This window comes from Sceloporus occidentalis, unplaced genomic scaffold, assembly GCF_023333645.1.
Source record: "Sceloporus occidentalis isolate IW3139 unplaced genomic scaffold, rSceOcc1.0.p SCAF_4, whole genome shotgun sequence".
Classification (NCBI taxonomy): Eukaryota; Metazoa; Chordata; class Lepidosauria; order Squamata; family Phrynosomatidae; genus Sceloporus; species Sceloporus occidentalis.
Genome location: NW_028316984.1, coordinates 36,025,889 through 36,052,939, shown reverse-complemented (window position 1 = coordinate 36,052,939; position 27,051 = coordinate 36,025,889). Strand labels below are relative to the sequence as shown.

The window sequence follows — 27,051 nt, the reverse complement described above, 5'->3', positions numbered from 1 at the left end:
TGCAAGGCTGACCTTATCATTAGACAAAATGAGACATCTGTCTTGGGGGAACATTCATGCTCAGGGGAGCTTAACCAGTCTCTCCTGGCCATGACCTTCGACTGGAGATGTGTATGAGTGTAATTTGGCATGTTCTGCACCTCTTACATTAGTCTCCTTCCTCCAAAACCAGAAGGTGATACTGTCTCCATCACTAGTATGGTGAAGGAAGATTCAGGAACTGGTCCAGTTGACTTCTGGGACAGGGGTGTGTGTATGGGTGTGTGACAGAGATCTTGTTCATTGCTTCAAGCAACAAAATGTCATGGGCTGAGTCTACAGAATAGCAACTTTGTCTGTCTTCTATACATATCAATTCCAGTGACATTTTAGAGGATTGGGCCATGGAACCAGAATAAGCAAGTTATTCTGACAGTCACAACAAGCTTCTCTTATCCACTTATAGCCCTGTTTAAATATTTGAAAGGATGTCATATTGAAGATGGAGCAAGTTTTTATTTTGCAGCTCCAGAGAATAGGACCCAGAGCAACAGATTCAAACTACAGGAAAAGAGATTCCACCTAAACATTAGGAAGAACTTCTTGATAGTAAGAGCCATTCAGCAGTGGAATATACTGCCTTGGAGGAGAGTGGAGTCTCCTTCTTTTAAACCAAGGCTAGATGGCCATCTGTTAGGGGTGCTTTGATTGTGAGTTCCTGCATGGCAGAGGGTTGGACTGGATGGCCATTGAGGTCTCTTCCAACTCTATGGGACTATGATTCTATTAACTCATTTAATGGTCTGCCATTCAATTGTGGGCAAGGCACAAGGTTCTTTGTACTAAATTGCTAGACACTACAGATGACCAAGTGGCATTTACATCTTGGAAAATTCACATTCTCTCACCCTTAGAGGATTGCAAGGGCAACCTCCCTTTAAAAACCCAAGAAATCCCATGATAGGATAGCCATAAGTCAGAACTGACTTGAAGGGATGCAATAATAACAACAATATAAAACTGTAGAGCATGCTTTTAAATACCCTAAACAGTAAAAATCCACTGCCTCCTAGGCTCATTCACTTAGTGATTTAAACAGAATGACAAAGGCCTGTTACAGACAGCCAAAATAAAGTTGCTTCGAGTCACAGTGGAGGTATGGTGTTTCAATGATGCATGCATCCTAAGAGTCCAGAAGCCACACCAAAGCCACGCTCCAGTCCTTAGGGCTGGAGCATGGCTTTGGTGTGACTTCTGGACTCTTAGGACTCATGCATCATTGAAACATCATACCTCCACTGTGACTCGAAGCAGCTTTATTTTGGCTGTCTGTAACAGGCCAAAGATTCTCATTCTGTTCTCCAACCAGCTGCAGCGGTGAAAACACATCCATATTCTTCAGCATTTAGCTGAAGTAATTATCTTTCTTTAAAGTATCACAAACAACATTCAAAATGTGATGTCCAGATTTATGCCTATTGGATCTATTTCTTCCAAAATGTTAATATTGTGTGTCTAAGGAGAGGACACAGAATGATAACGTGAGTAGCCATTAAAATATAAGAAAGGCTGGTTCATGCCATGTGTTAATTTAAGGGCTTTCATGGAAGGAAGGTTTTGTGTCTTGTCATCCAGACTTTAAAGACCTCTCTCACCTGAATGCCTTTTGCAGGGGGAAAGGAATGTGTGTGTGTGTGGGATACAGGAAATTTTTCTTCTGCATACTTCCTGAAGTTAACTTGCTTTATTAGGATCCAAGCCACGCTCTTTCACTGGGCTTCCTGTTTTCACCCTTGCTGGTGTAATTCAATGAGGCGACCAGCAAAAACAGCCAGAGTTCCAATGATGCAAACTAACATGAAGATGCCAAGGAGAAGGTGGTCAACCACCATAGCAACAAACTTCCATTCTTCTGCAGCCTGATGAAAGAAAAAGAAAGGCGGAGGGGAAGAGAGGAAGAAATTAGAATTAACTTAAATCCTAGTTACTGGTTGCCAATGGGTGTTAGCTCTGGATACTTTGGGACCTCCTTTTCTGAGGAACAGTTACTATCTCACCTGTCCTTCCTCACATCATAACATGTTAAAATGCAAAGGGTTCCAGTCTAAAAGGCGTCCTTGCATTTGTTCCTTTCCAATACGAATCAATGTGGATGGTATTACTTGCCAGCTGGGTACATGTAATGTAGAATGGTAGCACGATAGCTTCCATAGTTTCAGCTGCATGATTGCTTTAGAGGCACTGATATAAGATGCAAGCAAATGCCTTTTTATTCAGGCAGGCTTTCAGGGGACTGATTGTCTGCTGTGGAAGAGGCTTTTAATGAAGTACTGCACTTTTTTAAAAAGTGCTTTCAAATTGCTTTTAATGCAGTTGTTTTAATATGACCATTTCTTTAAAATATTTATTGTATTTTAAAGTTGTATCAGCCTTTTCTAATTATTTTATAAGCTGTCCTGGATCCCAGTTTTGGGAGAAAGCAAAGCTATCTTTAAAAAAAAAAAGGAATTCATGCCTGAAAGAAGTACAGTGCAATCCCCATATCCATGGGTCCAGTATCCATGGGTTCACTTAGCCACATCTGAAAAAAGACATTATCTCTAGGCATTTTCTAGGTCTTCCAGTGTGATTCTGTGGTATGCTTCCAGCATATATTAACCATAAAGTTGCACTAGAGGATCTAGAAATGTCTAGAGAAGTGTTCTCTCTAGGATCTCTAGGTCTTCCAGTGCAACTCTATGGTCAACTTCTTCCAGAAGCCATTCATTTCAATAGTGTTTGCTATTATTTGTAGTATCTCATTTCCATGGTAAGTCTGGGAATGTATCCCCCGGTGATAAATAGTAGTATGGGACTGAGGTCCTTTACTCTGCCACTGATATCCATCCAACTCCAAGGGAGTAGTGAACCTGCAACTAACTGCAGCACAAAATATCATATCTTATTGTCACCATAATACTTCTGTTAAAGGCAGGGCTCTTAACAGCTCTGCAATTTCCAGGTATTTTGGAGCTTATGAATATAAACCCTCAATTCAACATGCTAAATTAGAAAGACTTTTGATAACTGAGTAGATTTATCAACAGCAATTGGCCATAATAGGTAAAGGGAACCTCCATGCTCAGAGGCAGTGTATCTTTGAAAGCAAACTGTAATATGTCCCACCCATGTCCCATCCATCGGTTTCCTATGAACATTTGGCTAGACACTGTGGGAAATAGGATGATGGAACCAGAGCTTTGTGAAAGTGTTAGTTAGGCCCATTACAAACGGGCCTTAAAGTACGTGATGAGCGCGTACTAGGGTTAGAAAGGGACGTCCTTTCTGGACGCCTCTAACCCTAGTACGCACTCCGCATGTAGAAAATGGCGGCGGCCATTCCACACGGCCGCCACCATCACTATGTCATGACCGTGCCGCCTCCAAACGAGGCGGCGCGGTTGTGACATATTCGGGCTGCCCCAGGGCACCTAGTGCACCCTTTCCAAGGTCCTGTAAGGAGCTCCGTTTCGGAGCTCCTTCCTGGCTTTGTGTCGCTGGGCGCAGCCTTCAGATGGCTGCGCCCAGCGACGCAGAGGAGAAAGGGGCCAAGCGGCCCCTTTCTCCTCCTCCCTGCTGTCGCGGGGTGTCCTTGGGGCTTGGAGCCCCAAGGACACCCCTTTCCAGGTGGCAGGGAAGTGGCGTTTTGCCGCTTCCCCACGGCCTGGAAAGTGGCGGATCGGGGCCTCAGCGGCTGCCGCTCTGGCTGCTGAAGCCCCGATCTGGCAGGGAAACGGGCGGGTGCAGGCCGCCGCTTTTTGGCGGTCTGTAACCCACCTTAGTTAGTTTTTTAAGGTGTACTTTCCAGAATCTTGCAGCCAGTATAGCCAGTGCTCATGTCTGGGGGGTTCTAGTAGTTCAAAAAGTAACTTTTCCATGCTTTGTTGAAACAGATAGCCTTAACCTGATCTACCAGGACTCTTCTGAAGTCTCATAGTAATCAAAGTGTCTGTATGCATGGGGGCTGATTTACACAGATATATCCATCCTTTGATAACTCACCATAGAATGTGAAATGCTTTTCCTTTTGAACACTATTGTACTTGAACCAACATTTTTGTTGTTGTGGGCCTTCAAATCATTTCTGACTTATGGCGACTTTAAGGTGAACCTATCATGGGGGGTGGAGTTGGGGCTGTGTCATGTGGATGCAAGACCCTGACTCCGCCCCCAGGCTGGCCTTCATGGCTTGTCCGAAGAGCCACTAACTAACTAACTAACTAACTCTTTCACCAAACTCTGGTTCCATCATCCTATTTCCCACAGTGGCCAGCCAAATGTTCATAGGAAACCCATGGATGGGTTTCTTGGCAAGATTTGTTCAGAGGGGGTTTGCCATTGCCATCCTCTGAGGCTGGGAGAGTGTGACTTGCCCAAGGTCATCCAGATGGTTTACATGGCCAAGCTGGGATTCAAAACCTGGTCTCCAGAGTCATAGTCCAGTGCTCAAACCATTACACCATGCTGACTCTTGAGCCAACATAAGCTAATATAAATGAGTCTCTGTTGATCAGTGTACCATACCTGAAACTTTCACACAAGTCAAGGCAGTCAACTAGAGTAGAGCACAGACATATAAATCTCCCCATGAATATTGGCAGTTGAAAACCAGCCACTTATCAGATTCTTCCCAAAGGTTACTTGATGCTTCGAATATACAGTTTTTCTCACCTCACTCCCTGGTTTAAAGATCTTCAGTCTCTTCTTCCCTCCACCTCTCTCACACACTTCTCAATGGTTGTGAGACTCTTATTAGCTCAAGGTATGCTTTTACATGCTATTATATATTCTAGTAAGTTCTCCAAATTATTTTGATGAAGAATTTTGCTAGCCCCTTGGCCACAAGAGGGAGCCAAATGCTGTACAGTATAATATGCTAAGGCCTGCATAGAGTGGGGAATAGGCAAGACTATGAGTGACAAATCCCCATGCCAGTGGCATTTCTACCCAAAGGAGAAATGAGAAACTCCAAACCAATTGCATTTATGTCAGTTTCATACAACTACATAACAGCTACATTACATGTATATCTCCCAAAATCACTGTGGGATAATATGAAATATTTCTTCTGCAAGAGAAGGATAAAAAATGGCTTTCATTAAAAATACTTTTTCTTGTACTGGCCATAGTCAAGCCAGTTAATCATGTTAATAGTCCAGATTCAGGGAAAGGATGAAGTCTAAAACACACCCATGCAAATGATCTCCTACTCAGAAAAGTCATACTTTCTTCATTTGCCCACCAGAACATTCCCCCAAAGCAGAGTATGCAGTTCTTTGTGGGAGATTTGTACCTGCCATGAAATAACAACAACAACAAAAACAACAGCAGCATCTTATAACCAAAACTGATTTATCGTAGCATCAGTTTTCAAATCACAAGACTGTTGAGTTTGCTGCCACAGGTTAATACAACTAACTTTCTGGAAGCCATCTTAGAGATACAGTAGTAGTTTGGCTGAATACCACCAGCAAATGTGCAAGAGGTAAAAGAACTGGACACTTTCAACTCTTGCTAGCTAAATATAACCAACAACTCAATACAACAGTTGGGTATTTCCTTCTTTAGAATTGATTTTTTAAAAATGGATAATTTTAAAATATTAGTCTCGCAACCCTGAATTACATACTATCCCTTCCTTGGCCCAGTGTGCCCTGAAATCCTTTACAAAGAAGTCTGCAGTGTCACTTATTTATTAGGTAAATTTACACCCCATCTTTTCTCCCAAAAACTTAAAGGGGATCAGGTTGCTTTTTTTCGTTACTACATTATCCCTTCTTGAACATGTGGTAAGTCAGGTAGCGATAGGGAGGGGGCCCAGAGGCCCCGATCCGCCGCTATTCCAGGTCTCGGGGAAGCGGCAAAACGCTTCATGCCTCAAGGACACCCCGACAGTGGCGGGGAGACAGAGAAAGGAGCTGCTTGGCCCCTTTCTCTTCAGTATCGCTGGTGCGGCCATGTAAAGCCTGCACCAGCGATACGGGGCGCAAAAGGAGCTCCATTTTGGAGCTCCTTTCGGCACTGCTGAAAGGGTGCCACAAGCGCCCTTCAGTGGCGCCAGTACATAATGGCTGCGCCACACCATTTGGACGTGCCATGGCCGTTATATCAAAATGGCGGTGCCCATGTAGACAGGGTGTCACCATTTTGATGTACTGAGTACGTACTGGTGTTAGGGAGCATCTGAAAAGGACGCTCCCAGGCAACCCTAGCACGTACCGAATACGTGCTTTTTGGCCCATCTGTACAAGGCCAAAATTTCCTTGACTTTGAAAATCTCCTAGCAACTGCTTGGCCAAAAGGGGAAAGTGCCAGCCTGCAGATAGCCCTCCCTACTATCTGAACTAAGACCAGATACAGAAAATGCAGGCCTGTGACTAACATCTTCAATTTTTTTTCCTATTTGCCTGATGAAGAAGCCAGTGTGACTTCAGAAGCTTGCAACTTGTAATTGTACATTTTGGTTGACCCAATAAAAGTATCATTGTTTGGATGTTATTGGATTTCCACCAGGATACTTTGCAAGAAATAGGCTTTGTAGGAGAGAGCCCATTATATGTAGTTTTTGTGTGACGTGAAGTTTGTCCCTGTGCTTATATAAGCAAAGTTGCTTATATCAGAAGAAATTGAAAGATGTACAAATTAGAGGTGGGTTGGATGTAAAGAAGACATACTTGTTATTTCTAAAGTACTAAGACAAGATGTTCCAATGGTTATTTTGATAACACCATCAATTGTTTCTGATGGGAAACTTGTTTCATTAGCTGTTTTGGAAAAATAGATGCATATTATGTTGACAATTATTTTCCTTCTTGTTCTGAAGGCCAGCTTTAGAAGCTCAGCATGCCTCTCATGATTAATTGGAGATTAATCAGCAGGATTGTGACATCTCCTGGAATCATGTGATGATAGATCATAGGAAGAATTTTGTGGTGAGGAAACGTGACAGGCTGGGGAATTATGACAGAAGAAGAGCTAGAATGTGAAAACAGTAAGCCTAACACTTATGGAATTATCGTTATAATATTTTGTATAGTATAGATATAGAAGAAGGAAGCTGGAGATGGAATGCTACTTAGACATATATATTGTCCATATACATCTTCAGAAGTACAAGGAGTTAGAGATCTTTCAAAGAAGAAAGAGGGGAAAAGGAAGGAAGGAAGTTAACATTTATGGCGAGGCCTAGAATATTCTGGAGTAGGCTTCTGCTGGACAGCCCAACCAAAGGCAGTATTGTGTCCAGTTCTGGGCACCACAATTTAAAAAGGATGTGGAGAAACTGGAGCTTGTCCAAAGGAGAACCATGTTCTATGAGGAACAACTTAGGGAGCTGGGAATGTTTAGCCTGGATAAGAGAAAGTTAAGAGGTGATATGATAGCCCCGTTTAAATACTTGAAGGGATGTCATATTGAGGAGGGAGCAAGCTTGTTTTCTGCTGCTCCAGAAACTAGGACCTGGAGCAATGGATGCAAGCTGCAGGAAAAGAGATTCCACCTCAACATTAGGAGGAACTTTCTGAAAGTAAGGGCTGTTTGACAGTGGAACACACTCCCCCGGAATGTAGTGGAGTCTCCCTCCTTAGAGGTCTTGAAACAGAGGCTGGATGGCCATCTGTCAGGGATGCTTTGATTTAGATTTCCTGCATGGCAGGGGGTTGGACTGGATGACCCTTGCGGTCTCTTCCAACTCTATGATTCTATGAAGCAACCTGCTGAGATAGATAGCAAATGCTGCAATGATGGCTGTGGCTCCCATGTCAGTGGGGCTTATTATAGATTCTAAAGGAGAGCCAGCATGATGTAATGGTTTGAGCTACAGCTATGGAAACTGCATGATTTTGGATGAGTCACATACTCTCAGCCCCAGAAAACCCCATGAGAGATTCACCTTAGGCTTACTATAAGTTGGAATTTTTTTTTTTGTTTGAAGGCACACAACAGCAACAACAAAAAAAAGGTATCCAAGGTGCTGGCATCTCGGATAGCTTCTTTAAAATGTGGATTAAAACCCAGAGCAAATTCACCAAAATCCTGACATGGAAGTCAGTGGCCATCCTTGAAATGCTTGAAATAGCTGTATTCTTGCCATCTTCCCCCCTCAGTCCACTAAGCTTAGGGTTGGTTGCTGGAGTGAACATTGGAGACAGCTTCTGTAACTTTAATGGTTGGGCAGAAGAGGGAATTTCAGCAGGTGCTGCCTTTTATGCAACCAAGTAACAAGCAACACCTGCCAAAATTCCTCCTTCTACTCAACTATTAAAGAAACAGGAGCTGCCTTGGTTTTCACTCTGGCAATACTAACTAAGCTCCCTTGATACAATGTTAGAGGCTGTCCCTGTCAGTAAGATTGAAATAAGGTTCATCTCCCAGTCAAATGAGCTTCTCCGTGTGGATGGAGAATAGGATGACTGGGTGGGAGAGGGAGACTCCATACCTTTTTTGCTTTTTGATGTTGCCCCAGAAAGCAAAATGTCTTTGCCAGCCCCAGGGAGTGTTCCAAATGGGAACTGTACATAATGGTATCATTATTCAAGGGACTGTGGTGGCTCCAAAATTCTTGCTGTAACTGATTAAATTGTCATCCTATATGTATAGTCGGAGAGAGATGTAAATTATCTAGACCAGTGATTTCCTAACTCTGGCCTTCCAGGTGTTTTTGACTTCAGCTCCCAGAATCCCAGACCATTGGCTAAGATGGATGTGGCTTCTGGGAGTTGAAGTCCAAAACCTGGAAGACCAGAGTTTGAATTTGGAAATCACATAAGATATTTGTATGGGCCTAGTCAGCACACATTGATGGAAGGCCTGGTGAACAGTGAGCTGTAGAAACCTAACACAGGCTTTCATATATGTTAGGGACTGGCGACTGTGGTTGCTAGTGTTGTTGGTCCACACCTCTCATGGTCCCTCAGCATTGGATATGATGAGTAGGGATAATGGGAGTTGTATTTAAGCCTCTCTGAAGAAACTTGCCAAGAAAAGCGTATTATAGGTTCACCTTAGGATCACCATAAGTAAAAAATGATTTGGTACACAACAAAAACAAAGTTCAACAACAGCTAGATACACCTCCAGCACCCCTGATACAGGACTATTTAATTTCTACAATGGCCCCTAACTGTGGTGCTTTAAAGTGAAATAATAATTCAGGCTTTTTCAGAGAGAAAGAATTACATTATCTATCTTGCTACTAACAATGATTATTAAATCAACTTTGAGGTGGTGTTGCTGTTTTTAAAGTGGTGGAATAGGGCTAGTCATTACATTAAAACTGAGTTGTTATTATATTAATTATATGGACAGGAAGAAATGCTTCTGTTACCCATGCTGTTTCATATAAATTTTGGAATCAGTGATAACCCTTGGATGACCCCTGGCCAGACTCCAAGCCTGTCCGCCATTACTGGCAAAGCAAGAGGACATGTGCACCTCCCCTGAGGGGAAAAGCCCCATTTACATCTTAGAAGGTCTGGGAAGTCGCATGAAGGGATTATCTTGAGTCAGAAGGAGTAAAATGTTTGCCTTTCCTGAAGCTATCACCCCCTCCTCAAGTCTGTTGTCCGAACAACTTAAGTCATTGATATTATCAGATCCAGACATCCAGGTGAAAGAAAGCAATTAAACGCCTTTGTTCCAATCACCAAAACTCTCTGCCCTCAGGCGAGATTTCGCCCTTAAAAGGTCCCAACTTTGGCTGCTCAGCGCGCCATCCCAAAGGTCTACTTACTCCACGTCAGTCAGACCTCTGTTCTGGTAGCCGGCATTTCTGCTCAAACCCAGGTTGCGGAGCAGACTTGTCTCACTGTCCCACATCCCATTCGCTTCCCGGAGGAAGACTACATCTTGGTGAGTATACCATTAGCAAAGCCTAAACATCTTTTCCACATTTCCAACCTACCTTCCTAAGCCTTGAATGTGTGTGTGAGTGTGTGCATTGTGTGTGTGTCCCCCCTGTTTTCAATAAAGTAAACATTTAGTTATTGCAATCTGTCTCAGCTTCAGTTATTGGGAGGCCCTGGTCTACTCCGTATACATATCGGGAGACGATCTTGGTGGGCTCTTGTAGCCAGCCCCCTCTTGCAATACTAATAACAACATAATAAAAATTCCCCTACGGACCCTTGGCTACACTTCATATACTAACTTTCAGGTTGGCATCCCATATTTCATTCTGATAGTTTCTCTGGAAAAACTTTGTATATATCCTCCCTCCCCATTATCTTTTTTCTCTCTGCTGCAGTGGATGGAGGCAGTCAGAAACTCATTTTAACAAAAGCCCTTATGTCACTAATATGGATTAGTCAGATTTTCTGACCTGGCTCTTCTGTTGTGTTGGACAACAATTCCCATAATCCTCAGACAGCCAAGTGGGGATAATAGGGGTTGTTGTGCAATGCATCTAGAAGGCAACAGGCTGGCGGAGACATTTGTTATGGCTCTTTAGCTACTGCATTAGCAGCAGAACAGAAAGGTCAGCAGTGTATGTGTGGGCCTCAGTTAGAAACAGATGGACAGATTAATACTGCTCTCAAAGGAAAGTGGATTATTTTAAAACCAGAAGTGATTCATAGCAGGAAAGCAGTCTTACATTGTTGGACTCTTGGTCTGATTTCATTGTTTCAGCGATGTATTTGATGCCCTCAATAGCACTTTTAACATCTGGGTTTTTGATGAGCGATGACTGGAAATTCACAGCAGCTGGACCTTGTTTTCCAGAGATTTCAGAAATGTCTATGTCTTCAGTAAAAATCTTTTTCTCCTGCTTGTTTTTGGAAGGCCGCTTCATTGTTGAGAAAAACATGAGGTTTGGAATTGTGTCGATAAAAACCTGAAAAAAACCCATCACAATACATTTTAAAGGCAATGGCTTAATCAGAAATAAAACATTGCCCCTCACTCTTATTCCCAGAACAAAGTATTTCCTGTTTGAAACCTGGACTCTCTCATATTTGTGGTAAGATTTGGTGATGGTGGGTGGTAGTGATTGTGGTAAAGAAACATCCAGAAGCTGTCAGATATTTTTGGTTGTCACAATGTAAAAACTCAATTGTACATAGTTGTTAAATGACAGATTCATAGTGGGTTCATAGCAATGCTGAATCACATCCCATTATTGATTAGCATCTTATATTAGGGCTGAATTGTTATTTATACCTATCAGATTGGCAGTGAAGGTCCACTTGCAGACTGGAGCTTTCCTCTCAAGTTATTTTAGCAGCTGAGACAGAAAAAAATGAGAAGCACCCCATCCAAGGACTAGAAACATAATAATAATAATAATAATAATAATAATAATAATAATAATACAATGTGTTAAATAATTAACCATGAAACTAAGGCTGCATTTAGACTGCAGAATTAATGCAATTTGACATCATTTTAACTACCATGGCTCAGTGCTATGGAACTCTGTTATCTCTAGTTTTGTGAGTTATTTAGCCTTCTCTGTCAGAGAGCTCTGTAGCCCCAACAAACTACAAATCCCAAGATTCCATAGCATTGAGCCATGGAAGTTAAAGTGATGTCAAACTGCATTAATTCTGCAGTGCAGATGCCGACTTAGAGTCAGCTGCTTGAAACAGCTGCTTTCCTCTGCTTATTGTTAGGTCTGGTCCTGTGGAGCATCAACTATCCCCCAGATAATGGCCTAGTGCAAAACCAATTAATACAATTTGGAAGTAACTCTTTATAAACAATAGCTTAGTTGTAATTAGTTCCCCTCCTGAATAACTAAGTCACATAAGATAACTAAGGGCCTGAACAGACAGCCAAAATAAAGCTGCTTCGGGTCACTTTGGAGGTATGCTGTTTAAATGATGCATGCATCCTAAGAGGCTGGAAGCCACGTCAAAGCCATGCTCCAGTCCTAAGGACTGGAGCAGAGCTTTGGTGCAGCTTCTGGCTTCTTAAGATGTTTGTGTCATGTAAACAGCATACCTCCAAAGTGACCCGAAATAGCTTTATTTTGGCCCGTCTCTTCAGGCCCTTAGTCACATTATAGTTGTGTTTTAATAAGAAATAACTGTATTCCTTTCAGTGTTGCCAATTTCGCAACTTTCACGCGAAAACGGGGACTTTTCAGAGCTTTTCGTGTGATTTTCGTGCCTGGCTCTATTTCAGTGCCTTTTCCGCGACTTTGGCCCATTTCAGCTCCAGCCTGCTGCAGAGCAACCAACCCTTTGGAGTGTAACAGTTTTCCGCCAATCAGAGAGAGAACAGTGATTGCCCCCCCCCCCCAGACATTCTCAGGCTTCAGGGGAAAGCAAAGTGGCTGCTGTGTGATCATGTGAATGTGATGTCCCTGAGAGTTTGTGTGTGTGTTAGTGATTAAATATGCCTCTGAGCATGGGCAGAGCACCTGGTCAGTTGGCACCCCTGCTGCCCTGTCTTCCAAGAATTTTGTTTTGTGGATCTCTTTTTCGTTCTCTTTTCCATTGCCATCCATACTGCAGAAATAATCCAGTTTGGCACTGCTTCTAACTGCAAGGCTCCCTGCGATGGGATTCTGGGCCCAACAAACCACCAAGCCCAGAATTTCATGCATAGAGCCCTGGCTGGTAAAAGCAGTGTCTCAACATGTCACAACAAACTACAATTCCCAGGATTCCCTGGTTTGACAAGGGAATTGCCTCCACGCTTCCAGATCGCAGCCCCAGAGAAGGAGTCTATAGGATATCAGTGTTGCCAATTTAAGTCCACTTCTTCAGCTGCATTTGGATTTAATAATAATAATAATAATGGTGATGATGATAGAGAGATCTTGTAGCACCTTTGAGTCTCACTGAAAAAAAGGTTGGCAGCATGAGCTTTCCTAGACTTAAGCATATTTCCTCAGATGCATGGGAACTGTAGTTCATTGTGGCACCAGAGCTCTTTCTCACAAAACTACAATTCCCAGGGTTCCCTAGCACTGAGCCAGGGCAGTTAAAGCGGTCTCAAACTGGATTATTTCTGCAGTATGGATTGGACCTTGAGCATTTTTAATAACGAAGGTCCAAAACACTGCAGAAATAATCCAGTTTGTGACCGCTTTAACTCTCCTGGCTCAGTGCTAGGGAATCCTGGGAATTGTAGTTTGTTGTGGCACCAGAGCTCTTTTTGATAAAGAAGGCTCAATGTCTCACAAAACTACACTTTCCAGGGTTACCTAGCACTGAGCCAGGGCAGTTCAAGCAGTCTCAAACTGGATTATTTCTGCAGTGTGTCTTGGACCCAACTCAGGCTGCATCTTCACTCCAGATTCCAGAGACAATCCAGTTTCATACCGTTTTTACTGCCATGGCCCAGTGCTATGAAATCCTGGGAATTGTAGTTTGTTGTCACACCAGAGTTTGCTGAGAGAGAAGGTTAAATGTCTCCGAAAACTAGAATTCCCAGGATTCCCTAGCACTGAGCCATGGCAATTAAAAGGGTGTCAAACTGGATTTATTTCTGCAGTGCGGTTGCATCCGAACACATTTCTATTTGGCACAAAGCTTCCTGAACCCCCTTCATGTCAAAATAAAGATCTTAAAAGAACTGAAAGATTCTTTGTTTGGTTCAATGGTGATTTTGAGGGTTGAAATAAGTTACAATTATTTTTATTCAGTTATGTTTATGTTTATTTGCAAAACATCCGCCATTTTAACATTATGGGAATTTTCCGGGAATTGTGACTGAATATTCCGTGTGATGTGGGGGGATTCAGTGTGTTTTGGACAAACATTTTCGGGAATTATCTTCGAGGCTTGTTGGCAACACTGATTCCTTTTGCAATGTGACTACAATCTGTTGTGGCCGGGGTTTGGGCTCTGTACTATATAACAGTAAATGTTAGAGGTGGACTATCACATGGTTCACGTTCTGTGTTGTGTCTGAACATTTTTTTCAATATATATATTTTTTAAATTGTAGGTTTTTCTGGGCTATAAGGCCATGTTCTAGAAGAGTTTTTTCCTGACATAATTGAAAAATATTCATTCTAGTTATTTTTTGGGGGGGAAATGCTGTTGTTTCTTGAAAAAACTATAACAATATTTATAATTAATTACTATTGTTAGGTCTTGGAACTAAAATGACAAATGAATTGTAAAAATAACTTTCTAAACTCTGGATAGGCTAATTCTGGAAATATTGTTCCAATCTGCTGAGAAGATTAAATATAATTATGTAAACTGTAAATCTGAAAGATACATTACCACTTACTACTTACTATCAGTTTTAAATGACTGGATGCAAATATAGCCTGCTGGTTATGTAGAATGATTATAAATGACACTGCAGGCTATCTGCTCACAGTGAATGTGTGGAAGATGTTTCTTCAGAGCTTATTGTATGCACAAACAAGCTGGTTTACCTCTTCTGCATTCAATTCAGGATCTGGGATCCCCCCAGATGTTACCATCGAAAAAGTGCAGGCTGAACAAGGCTTCAACCTAGGATGCATCCAGGTGGCAGCATTGCGGCTAGATCAATTTTAGGTTGATAACATCCGGGGGCATCCCGGATCTTGAACTGAATATGGAGGTAGTAAACTGGCTTATTTGTGCACATGATAAGTTCCTTCCTATTCCTCTCGCAGGGAGCATGCAGTGAAAGTTCTTCTGTACAGTCTCTTAGAAATCACAACAATCCTAAGAAGAAAAATTATATTATTTTCCAGAATCAATACAATATTTCTGTTTGTTAGAAGAACAAAAACTCATATACTCCCAATAAAGTTAGATGGACTAAGGATCTGATTCAATATAAGGCAGCTTTTAGCCCAGCATGCTGTTCACACAGTGGCCAAACAAGTCACCCTGTGAAAGTCAGTAAGGGCAGGTCACAAGTGCAATGATATCATCCCACTCACGGGTAGGGCCACAATTATGTTAGCACATGATCCAGGTAATGCTCTTGTCCATCTTCAAAATCCTTTGGGCATCTCATCAAGGGCTCTAGATTTACCAGGTCCAAGATAAATCAACATGTCCTAGGCTTTTCTCCCAACACTATCAACACTACCATTTGTTAACTGTGTGTGGATGAGTATTTACTGGCCATAGTTTTTCTCTCACCTTTCTCACCCACTGCGGCATAGTGTGGGTGCTTGGAGAGCGGTGGTGGGTATTGATCACAATTACAGTGATGACGATGGAAGCGATGACAAACACCATAGTGAACAACATGTATTTGCCAATCAATGGCACTGCGCTGGAGGTTGAGGGAATTAGCTCCACAATGACCAGGAGGAACACAGTCAAAGAAAGCAGGACAGAGATGCTCAGGGTCATTTTCTCACCTGTGGCAGGGAGAGACAAGGGATTCAGCATGTGTGTTAAGGAATGGAAAGATTTTTTCAGAGGAAGGCATAGTGGATGAAACCCTTCCACTGGTAGAGACTCAAAGAAGGGCCATATTAGATATGATACTAAATTTGTATTTTAAAAAAATCCAACACTGTTGGCTCTAGAGTAGGCACAGATAATTCCCAGAATCACTGCAGTCATATGTGATCGGGCAAGAGAGATAAATACATTTCCCCCCTTTTCCCTTCCCTGCTGCAGATATCATTATTTTCCTTTCCTGGGTTCTCTACTGTCCACTCTAGTAAAATGCTGATGAAAATCCCTCTTCTGAAGTTTGCATTTGGAGGTGGGTTTTCTTTGGAGGGGAGAAGTAACTTATAAGCTCAATATTAAAACAGAAGAAGAATTAAAAGCCCTTATCAGATGAGTCTGGAACTGGGGGTCTTCAGCACTGGGCGGTTCGAATTCACGTTATTTCGCACAATACCATCATACCAGCATTCGAATGGCCCAATCCGAACTCACGTGAATGCGCGAGATGCCGAACTGAATGCGTACTGGCTCCTCTTTTTGGAGCGTGTTGGCCAGTGCGCTGATAAGGGGATTGGCAATATCCTGGATTGGGGCTCTGTTCGATCTCAGTGCGAATGGCTCTGGTGTGACTACCCAATCCTGAATTCCATCGCAAGACCCCCAGATTCCAATTTTAACTTCCGGTGGGTCTTTCCTCTTGCCGGTTCCAGGGAAGCGGGGGGGGGGGGCAGCGGCCTCCTCCTCCTCCTCCCGGCTTGGGAGCCAGCATAAGCTGCATCCCAAGAAGGGAAGAGGCGCGGGGGGCCACTGGAATCGTGGTTCCGGCAGCCTCCTCCTCCTCCTCCCGGCTTGGGAGCCAGCATAGGCTGCATCCCAAGAAGGGAAGAGGCGCGGGAGCCGCTGGAACGGCGGCGATCGCCGCGATTCTAGCGGCCCCGCACCTGTTCCCTTCTTGGGATGCAGCTTATGCTGGCTCCCAAGCCGGGAGGAGGAGGAGGAAAAAAGCATCCCCATTTACTTAGATGGCCATCCAGCCTCTTTGACAGCCGCTGGAACTGGTCCTCCCCCCCCCCAGAATACATATTCACACACTCACACACACACACGTACAACCGGGCATTGCTAATTTGTCGCAAGGGAAGGTCATGGTAACGTTAAAACCAAGCAGGAATGTAGAGAGGAAACAGAGAGGAATGTAGAGAGGGCACGTTGTATCGCGATTGTTAATGTGCATGAGCTGGCTCTCCAGCTGTTTACCGGGCTGTCATGACGTGACCTCCCCTTTCACCCCGGAAGCGTTTAAGGTCGCAACCCATGCAGGGCACCACTGAGCATGTGCGAGGGGGCCGATACGAATCGGCCAATCCTCATGTTGAGCACCGGTGTGACAAAACATTCTGCACTGAATGCACTTCGCGCGAATGCGTATTGGCCAATTTGAATCATGCCAATTCGGAGGGGCTCCCAGGTATGATGGTATTGTGCGAAATAACGTGAATTCGAACCGCCCAGTGCTGAAGACCCCCAGTTCCAGACTCATCTGATAAGGGTTAAAGACAGCCAGCAGGGAGAGACTGATGTTATGAGCTGCAGTATAAAATGCACATACCGGAATCTGTAGGCAGATAAAACACTAATCCTGTTAGGAATGAGAAGAGGAGGCAAGGAATAATGACGTTGACAATGAAGTAGAGAGGCAAACGCTGCATCACAAAATGATAGGTGATATCTAGATATGGAGTGTCAGGGCAGCAGGCATAGGTAACCTCATGCTTCCAGCCTCGGTACTCTTTCATGATCCACTCTCCACTGCCCATGTAGTTACTCAGGTCTGGGCGCTCACTTTCCTGAAGGGAGAGGAAAGTATATATCTGAAGAACATAATAAATCAAAATAAAGGTGCTACTCCAAATCAGTCAGATGTTTTGTGTTCTTTTCGACCTCTACTGGGCTGATATTGATAATACCAGCTTGCTACTGTGGCTTAACTTTTAATCCCCATTTACCATGGAGTAATAAAAAATGCTTGGATGAGCATCCAGCTGGAATGCAAAGAACCAGGGGTTGTCTTCCCTGTGTTCAACGGGGCTTTGTGCTTCCTAAATGGCATTCCCATGCAGGTACCTGGAACCCTCTCACACTTGTGGGGGAGGAGAAAGAGCAGCAGCAGCACTTGTGAAACCTTGGCGCGTTACAGACGGGCAAAAGGTACGTACTAGGTACGTACTAGGGTTAGGAAAGGGTGTCCTTTCCAGACGCCCTAACCCTAGTACGTACCTAGTACGTACAAAATAGCGGCACCCATTCTACATGAGTGCCACCATTGGGACGTCACAACCACGCCACCTCCAAATGGAGCGGCGCGGAAGTGACGTCCTGGCGCCACGCGAGGGCACCTGGGGCACCCTTTCCGCAGTGCTGGAAGGAGCTCTGAAACGGAGCTCCTTCCAGGTCTGTGTCGCTGGCACAGCCTTTACACAGCTGTGCCAGTGACACAAATGAGAAAGGGGTGAAGCGGCCCCTTTCTCTTCGTCCCCGCCGCTGTTGGGTGTCCTGGGAAAGTGGCAGATCAGGGCCTCAGAGGCTGCTGCTATGGCAGCTGAGGCCTTGATCCGGCAGGGAAAGGGGCGGGAACAGGCCGCCCCCAAAGACGGTCTGTAAACCGCCTAAGGGACCACAAAAGCTATTTATGATATGCACTGCAGATAAGGAAGGTCCAATCTAGTTTTCTTGCTGAGGCAATGCACAAAATGGCATCCCCTCCATTATATTGTACATGCACTGCTTGGTCTGACAATTGAACAATATACTCAACACTGGTTGTGACTTCCACTGAACTTGAAGGCAGTAGGCTTGGGCTGTGTGACACACACACAAACAACTTTGTCCTCCAAGAGCCGCCAGGAGACTCAGGAGTACTGCCAATGTTGCTTCATTAGCATCTGCTGCCTAGAGTATTTGCTTCATTCTGCCTAATGATAGAGCTGGTGTGTTTGCTGATTTTTTTTTTAAAAAAAGGCACACCCTCACACTGCGATTGCCCATAAAGATGGCTTCTACAAAAGGGCCCCATCTGGAACAGAAAATTTTGGTCTCTGCATCATACTCCTGGCTGCCCAATTGTAGCCTACCGGGCTGATGACAACCACAGTGCCATCGTAGGTCCATGTGCCCAACTTCATGCTGCAGTTTTGCTCATCAAATGGAAAGTGGGTGACTATGATTTCACAGTAGCTTTTAAAGATGGCTGGAGGCGTCCATGTGATGTGGCCTGTGTAGTTCAAAAGGACTTTGGTAAACTTATTAATAGCAAAATCGCCATCTGCACTGGAAAATGAAAAATATGAAAATCAGTATATGAACAGCACACAGTTTAAAACAGAGGCTAACCATTTCTAATTGCAAGTCTAGCAGAATCCATTGCATGCTGATTTGAGAGAGGTCAGGCATAATTTACTGCTCAATCCCATACATGTAATACTCAGAAATAACACCCACTGAGTAAATTCCTCCATAAGTGGAAATGAGATTGCTGCCCCAGGTTACCTGAAAGAGCCCCCCTCTCTTCAGGTTTCTCTGAGTTTGATTTTAAAATGATCTGTTTTGTAAATATAAATATGACAAAATAGAATATCGTACTTTAATTTTAAAAAAATGAAACATGCAGATATATACATCTAGGTAAATCTACACATATGATGCATTTCTTTGGCATTTCTGCACAATTAACCCAACCAAGGCTTTCTTGAATTAAGGAAAATTTAGTCTTTATATGTGAAATCCCTCTGTTTAAAATCACTTTGGTCTCATGCTATGTTAGGTGACATGGTGTCAGTTTTGCAATGGTTGATAAATAAAAATCAGTTTCTCTAATGTATTACATTGCATTGCCTACATTTTACTAGGATGCAGTTGTTTAAGCAATACAAAGTGCCATTTCTAGCATCTAGCATAGACTGGAAGCACTAAATTTAATACTTATACTGCAAAAAATTGTACTTTTTATTTCATATGAAATAAATATTTTGAACATTATTTTGTATAAGCTGGAAAAACACACAAAAACAGGAGACATGAACCTACAGTCTGCCCTCATTGCCTTAATCATGATTTGTTTCCTGCAGGAGTTGGACTCATGAGTTTGCTCATTAGAGAACTGTGCCACGGGATTAGTATGTGAACCAACAGTCCTACTTACTTGTTATATAAAACTAAATCTGGGCGCCAGATCTCTTCTGATGGGATACGAATTTGTTTCACACCACCATAATCTTCTGGCTTCCATTTCAAATTTGCATCCATCCATTGCTAGCAAAATTAAATTAAATAGAATCAAAACAAACAAGCATATGGTTAAATGCCACCTTAACGCAGAATAATTATTTTATCCATTAAAAATAACTGGTGCCATAAACAGGAGCTAAGTAAAGTTGCCGTTTCCAATTTGGGAAGAAAAACCAAGATGTGTCTGTTGTCAACAATTCTTTACCTCGGCCAGAGAACTCTAGTGCCTCCATAAACTACAAACCCCAAGATTTCATAGGATGCAGCCATGGAAATTAAAGTGGAATATAGTGCTACAATTGTGTAGTGTGGAAAGGCCTCATAAATCCTACAGCATTGGAACCTTTGCCCCTTTAGATGTTTTGGATTTTAACTCCAAGAAGCCCTAGGCAGCATACCCAAATAGTAAGAGATTATGATAGTTGCGATCCAACAACATCTGGAGCACCAAAGTTTCCCCAACCTACATACTACACAAATGTAGCACTAGGGTTGCACTTTAGCAGTCATGGTTCCATACTATGGGATGCTGGGTCTTGTAGTCTGATTGAGGATTAGAAATGCCCCTTCCTAAACTGTGAACCCCAAAATTCCATAGCAATTAAAATAGAATGATAGCAATATAACTAGTGGAGTGTGAAAGGGTAGATCTGAGAACATAGGAGGCAGTAAATTTATTAAAGCTAAGTGGTTCTGCCTAGATAGGTGACTGCTAGGACATGAACAGTGGGATTGCAGGTGCAATAATCAATAAATATCAGTGCAAATCTCAATGTGTAAAGCAGGAGTGGCAATTGTCTAGCCCTCCAGATAATGTTGGATTTAAGGTAAAGCTAGTCCCTTGACGTTAATGTCTAGTTATAACCGTCTGTAGGGGGCGGTGCTCATTTCCGTTTCTAAGCTGAAGAGCCAGCATTGTCTGAATGAACACTATTCTGGTGTTCATGTGGCCAGCATGACTGCACCAAACGCTGTTACCTTCCCACCGGTGGTACTTGCATTTGCATTCTTTTGAACTGCTGGGTTGTCAGAAGCTGGGACTAGTGACAGGAGCTCATCGCATCATGCGGCACTTGGACTTCGAACTGCCAATCTTCCAATAATCAGAATTGGCATCTTAACCACTAAGCCACTGCATCCCCCAATGTTGGATTGCATCTCCCATAATCTTTCACCATTTTGACTATGCGGTTTATAGTCCAACAACATTTGGAAGAGCACACCATTCCTACCCCTTATGTAAAGAATGCCCCAAAGGATCTCTGACTGTCTTTGAATAGCAAACCCCATGCAGTAACACAGACCTGAGGAACCTTTGGCCCTCAAGATATTTAAGACCACAGCTCCCACAGTCCCTTATTGACCATAGTGGTTGGAACTTCTCGGAGTTGAAGTCCAAACCATTAGGAGGGCCAAAGTCTCCTTCACCCTTCTGTAACAAAAACTGTTTTGGAATGTTTGCCTAGTTCCAAAACAAATTTGCCAAGGAGCATGGAGTAGTAGGGGTTGCATGGAATCAGTTGCCTGGCTGCTGTAATCCCAGCCAAAAGGCTTCAAAAATCTGCTTGTCAACCAAATAAGAGGCATTCAGAAAATTTTGTCCAGATATTGTCGTCTGACACAAATAAGGAATGTTAGACATTTTATCATTTCTAGTTATTGTTGATATGTTCACATTCAACACAGTCCACAAAAATCTCACAAAGGGATGTCAAGTGGTTTTAAAAGGACCATCTCATTTTCTGTTGCCTTCATGTTCACTGTTGCAGAACATATCTGAATCAAGAGGGACCGGACCCATGGGCAATGAGTACAACATGCTGCTTTTTCATAAGTGGATTTATAATTCTGCTGACAAGGAGTTACCTGTTTCAGACGCACATTGGTTGTTACAATTTGATTCACTTCATCCTTAAGAGAGCAAAGTAGCAAGATTAAAAGATGGCAGCTAATATTCAGCAAAAACATGTTGATGAAATTATATAAATATAAATACTCTTTCCTACTCTTGCCTTCTACCCAGCCTCCAATTTCTTGGCTTTCCGTTATCAAACTGTAGACTATAAGTTTCACTGGGATCTGACTGGTTTTACTCTGTAAATCAGTTTAAAGAGGAGTTCCAAATGTGTGGGATCATAATTCCCATAATCTAAACCTGTATAGTCTATGGCTGGTTGTGAAAGAGGTTGTAGTTCAGTACATCTAAAGAGCATTAGCCTGGGTGAAGCTATGGTGAACTGATTCCACTATTTATATTTTTAATTAGGGCTTGAGAGTGTATCTACACTGTAGAAATAATGCAGTTTGACATTACTTTAACTGCTGTATCTCCATCCTATGGAATCCTAGGATTTGTAGTTTTATAAGGTCTTTAGCCTTCTCTGTCGAAGTGCTGGTGCCTCACAAAACTACAAATTCCAGGATTCTGTAGAATGGAGCCATGGCAGTTGAAGTAGTGTCAAACTGCATTATTTATAAAGTGCAGATGGACCCTCAAGTCAATTAGGTTTTTTGTATGTGAATTTTAGGAGATTACCGCACACAGAAAAAACAGTGAGAGAGACGCAGGATCTAAAAATAGTTCTTATCGCATTTACCATCCAGGGGAAAAGTGGGTGGAAAAAGCGTTGGGACAAATCTGGGTTGTAGACAGCCTCCCCAGGTGGATAGGGACTACCTACAGCCTGGTCATGGGTAAATGTGATAAGACCCGTTTTTGTCTTTTAGTTCCTGCATCTCTCTTGCTGGTTTTTCTGTGTGTGATAAAATCCTTAGTGATCAGTCTAAAAATCTATTCATTAAATCAGCATTAGTATAACAGTATAAGTTCTGAACCAGGAAGCATATTTTTGTTTTTGGTTTATGTGTCTGTTTCACATGGTTGCTATCATTTAAGTGTCAGCATTGGCCTAAATCCAATTGCTGGCCCCTGCTAGAGTAGACCTATTGTATCACTGCTTTACATTGATTTACCATTCAGCAGCTGATTAAAGTCAGCTGGAAACTATGAATTGAATCTGAGGCATTTCATCTTTTAAGAGATGCCTATGGTTCTGGTTAAATTATTATTAATAATAAATTATATAATAATTAAAAGACAAAATTGTGTTTCTCTGGAAAATTAGTTTGCAAAGGGATCTTGTAGCACCTTTGCAAATAAATGAGAGACAGTGTAGCATGCATTTGAGGAAGTAGGCTAAAGTCTATGAAAGCTCACAGTTCCAACTTCTCTCTTTCACATACTTTCAAAGGTGCTACAAGATCCCTTTGTATATAATAATTAGTAATTTTAAAAAACAATCTTACTGGATTATATAATTAATAAATAGTTACACATCTGCCTCAATGTCTATATACATGGGGCTGTTCTTAAAGATATTACAATTTATGTATAATTTGACTGCTGGAATTTTAAATGGTTGCTGTCAGTTTTCTGGCTGGTTTATATAACTCCAACTGTTCACATTGTCTGTTCAGAATATAGCTGCTTCGAGTCATTTTGGAGGAATGCTATTTAAATTATGTATGTGTCCTAAGAGGCCGGAATCCATGCCAAATCCACACTCCAGTCCTAAGGCCTGGAGTGCAGCTTTGGCGCAGCTTCTGGCCTCTTACAATGCGGTGTCATTTAAACAGCATACTTCCAAAGAAACCTGAAGCAGCTTTATTTTGGCCTGTCTGTATGGGCCCTCTGGTACCTTAAAAATTCTAAAGGATTGGTGCCCAAACACTAAAAAGACTGCATCTTCCAAATCCAGCCTCCCTAAATCTTTAGATTTTCTGCTGAGGCCCTGCTCCAGGTGCACCCTGTTTCTATGACTACATTATATGGTGGAACCCTGGTTCTGAGTAGTCCCACTGAAATCAATGAGACTTACATTAGTGTTGATTAAACAATTCTCTTTAATTTAACGGTGGTCCAAAACACAGTGCAGATCTTATCCAGTTTGAGACTGCTTTATCTGCCCTGTCTCAGTGCTAGGTAATCCTGGGAATTGTAGTTTATTGTGGCACAGAGCAATCTGTCAGAGAAGACTAAATGTCTCACAAAACTGCAGTTCCCAGAATTCCATTGCACTGAGCCAGGACAGTTAAAGTGGTCTCAAACTGGATTATTTCTGTTGGTTGTTTTGGACCACAGTCTACGTTAGATAGGTCTAACTGTAGATTTAGCCCATATATTATTAGGTTTAAAAATGTGTTTTCATATTGTAGATATACTGTCTTTTGGAATATGTAGTCTCTGGAATATTTGCTAAAAAGAATTAATGACTGCTTTTTAAAAAAATGGGGTACACTAATAAAGGCATCTGTAATTAAAAGGGCAGCATATTTAATTGTTTTTAAATGTCTGATTAACTTTTTGAGTTGAGTTAATCAGCCTTTTGAGTTGAAGAGTTGATCCATTAATTTAACAGATTAATCAATACAACATTGTTCCTGCCAAATGAATATGGCTGCTACTAACAATTATATACTACTTATTTAATCATTTACTAAAAATCATTAATATTTCTACTGTACCACATTGATCAGTTGGATAAGCTGCAGTCCAACAATGACTCTAACGGGTTCAGTATGGTTGCTGACTGGGCGGACAGCCTTCTTATAGTTACTGAACAAATCCGAAAAGAGACGAGTTTCATAATCGGAACATTGAACCAGGATAGCTACAGGACAATAAAAAGAAATACTTGAAATTCAATCAAACCCACTGGTCAGGCAGGAGAGAACCACCTCAAGCTGATGTGAGATACTTGTTAGGAAGGATTCGCTGATGGATACCTCTCCCTGTCAGAATACATCGTACCTCAAACTAGCTAAATTATTTTGACAAAAGTCTGGCTACAGTCTCTTTCCTTGAGTGAAACAGCGGCCTCTGAATATCTATGAACCAGCTGGAAGGTCCTGGACTGTTTTTGTTCTCAACTGATGCAAGCCTCCCTACTCCCATCTCAGCTAAGGATGGTGTCTAGTTGGATGTGCAAAATGGAACAGATCAAAGCTATACTTTCCCTATATATCCATATTGAAATATATATCTTCCACTGATACCACAGCAGATCATAGCCAGGGTTGTAGAAGGTTTCAGCAATACTTTATTACAAGTTGTTCAATGGGACTTCAGGGTCTTCTCTGAGGAGGTCTGCCATTTATAAGCCATTGATGTTATTTAAAATGCTGCTCGGTTTCTCTAAATGGGGGATCCTATTCATGTCTGAAGATTTAAAGAATGTGCTTGTTTCTCTGACAGAAAAAAAAGGTCTCCTTTTTTTTCTCTACAGACTGGAAAGTTATTATATTTTGGAGGGTGTATTGTTTGTTCATGTGTAGGTCAATTTATGTCGGGCTTTAGGAACTCATTTCTTTTTTTAAAACAAAACAAAACACCACATTGCATACAAATCTCTACTGTTTTATTCATCTTTGGCATTAGTTTACATCTGTATTTTAATCTGGGGTTAAGAAAAGGAAAATGGCAAAATACTTTCTGTTTCTCAGCCTCCTCCCCTGGAAAGGATGACACATGTTTGGAGCAAAGGACTCCAAGGTCACCCCAGCTTCTTCCTTCCCACTTAGATCCCCTTAAAAAGCTACTGCTGTGAGCTGTGGTATCTTCTGAACTGAATGGGCTAAAGAGGAATATCCCATGCTTCACAAATTGGATGGTGGCATCTGACAAACTGTTGTTGGGAGAGACTTCAATGAAATACATCAGATTGAGTGATTTGCTATACTGATTCTTTCCCAGTATGGAACCTGTGGTGGATCATGGTTATGGATAAAATTAGCAAGAAAAGTATTCCAGTATGTAACCCATATGACAAGTGAAAAATAATGTCACTGATATTTGGAGATGCTAAACATTTAACTTAGCTGTTATGGTGATTTTTCTACTCTCAACTTTCAGCGATCATTTCAAACATCTCAGAAGCTAGGATCAGTTTTATGACCTTTGCAAAACACATCCCTGTGCTATTCTCATGGAAATGACAAGAGAATTATAGTCATAAACAGTGCAGATTAAACACATTTTCCCTTGCTGATCATGAACCAGGCAATACAATAATATATGCAACAATAAATACTGTGCAAGTTCTTTAGAACACATCCCGAAACACATCTTAAATTATTATTTGGAATTGAATTAAAGCCTATTTAAAGGGAGTTTTATGAACATTTCATTTGGAGGGGAAATAAAGAGAAGGTACAACGGGGGGGGGGGGGGGAAGAATCACTAATGCAGCAAATTGAAAAGTGAAGGAACGGAACATAAACACATGTGCTCAATCAGTCTTGATAAGAGGAGCAATATTAAAGCTGCAGTTAGAAAATAAACGCTTTTCTGCTCTATAATCCTTGTAATGTTACATGGCATACAAATAAACCAGACAAGCTGGTAGTAAAGTCCAGTAGCTTTAGACCATAAAAGGAAGTTTACACCATCAATTAGCTGCTAAGGTAAAGATGCAACTTCAGCCAAGGACACAATGGATCAATTCACTGCATACAGTAAGGGTATTATAAATTTCTCTGCAGAATCTAACAGGGTCTCTCTCTATAAAATTAATACTCCTATTTGTTTTTTTCAAAATGGTCTAAATATGTTTGGAAGACCCGCCTCCATTATTAGTATATAAAGCAATTTCCAATAATGGACGGGCTTACATTTAGCAGCAGCAAATCCTGCTACAACTACTTATCACCCTGTCATGATAGAACCCTTATAAATTGGAAAAAAATGTATACCTTACAGCTTAATTCTTTAGTTAAGCAATTTTAAAGCAATATTTGCATTTTGTTGTTTTTACACTGTCTTTCATGCTACGTTCAGTTAAACCTAATAGAAGTAGGATCTTGTCTTTTTGAAGGCAAGGTCTGTCTATTATCTCAGAGAAGCCAAACCAAGAGTACTGGATGAAATGGTTTTACCTGGTCCAAGGAGCAAAAGAAGTGATAGACATCGGGCATCCATCTCTTTTCTTCAGGGGCTTTCAAAATCTTCAAGATCCAACACTGAGTAAAGCATTGCTTCCTCCAAGACTAGTGCTTGGGAAATGTGACCACACAGTTATTGTTTCTCAGCACCTGTTGATGGGGATGGCAGCTGAAAGCCAGCATACCAGTTGGGAACAGGAATAATCTATTTTTGCCAGGCCAAAGTCTCTCTGGCTTACAGTCAGGATTCTTTTTGTCTAAGTTACACATTCCACAGTGCGAATGAGGTGGGGAGAAGTATGTGGTGTAAAACTAGTACTTCAGTTTTAACTACACTCAGTTGGAGTGATTAATTGCCAATGATTCCAATAAAACCTCCTTTTATATCAGTCTGCTTCAGTTCGTGGCTTCAGGGCATCTTCAACAGGATACAGTGTTCCCTTTTTAGCCAGTGTATGGGTTAATTTGAGACAGAAAGCAGGAAGGAAACATGGAGAAATTGAAC

At 42.0% G+C, this 27,051-nt stretch overlaps 1 protein-coding gene across 1 annotated transcript; it reads right to left on the bottom strand.

The window, feature by feature from the left end:
- Positions 1-1,408: 1,408 nt before the first annotated feature.
- LOC149313734 (acetylcholine receptor subunit alpha-like) lies at positions 1,409-26,661 on the bottom strand. Its single transcript, XM_089523272.1, has 9 exons — positions 26,541-26,661; positions 24,132-24,277; positions 21,474-21,518; positions 19,522-19,631; positions 18,455-18,650; positions 16,933-17,170; positions 15,060-15,283; positions 10,610-10,849; positions 1,409-1,898 (listed from the first exon to the last, which is right to left on the bottom strand). Exons 1-9 carry the CDS (start codon positions 26,581-26,583, stop codon positions 1,767-1,769), a joined length of 1,374 nt encoding a protein of 457 aa, XP_089379398.1. The 5' UTR covers positions 26,584-26,661; the 3' UTR covers positions 1,409-1,766.
- Between the last annotated feature and the right edge of the window lie 390 nt (positions 26,662-27,051).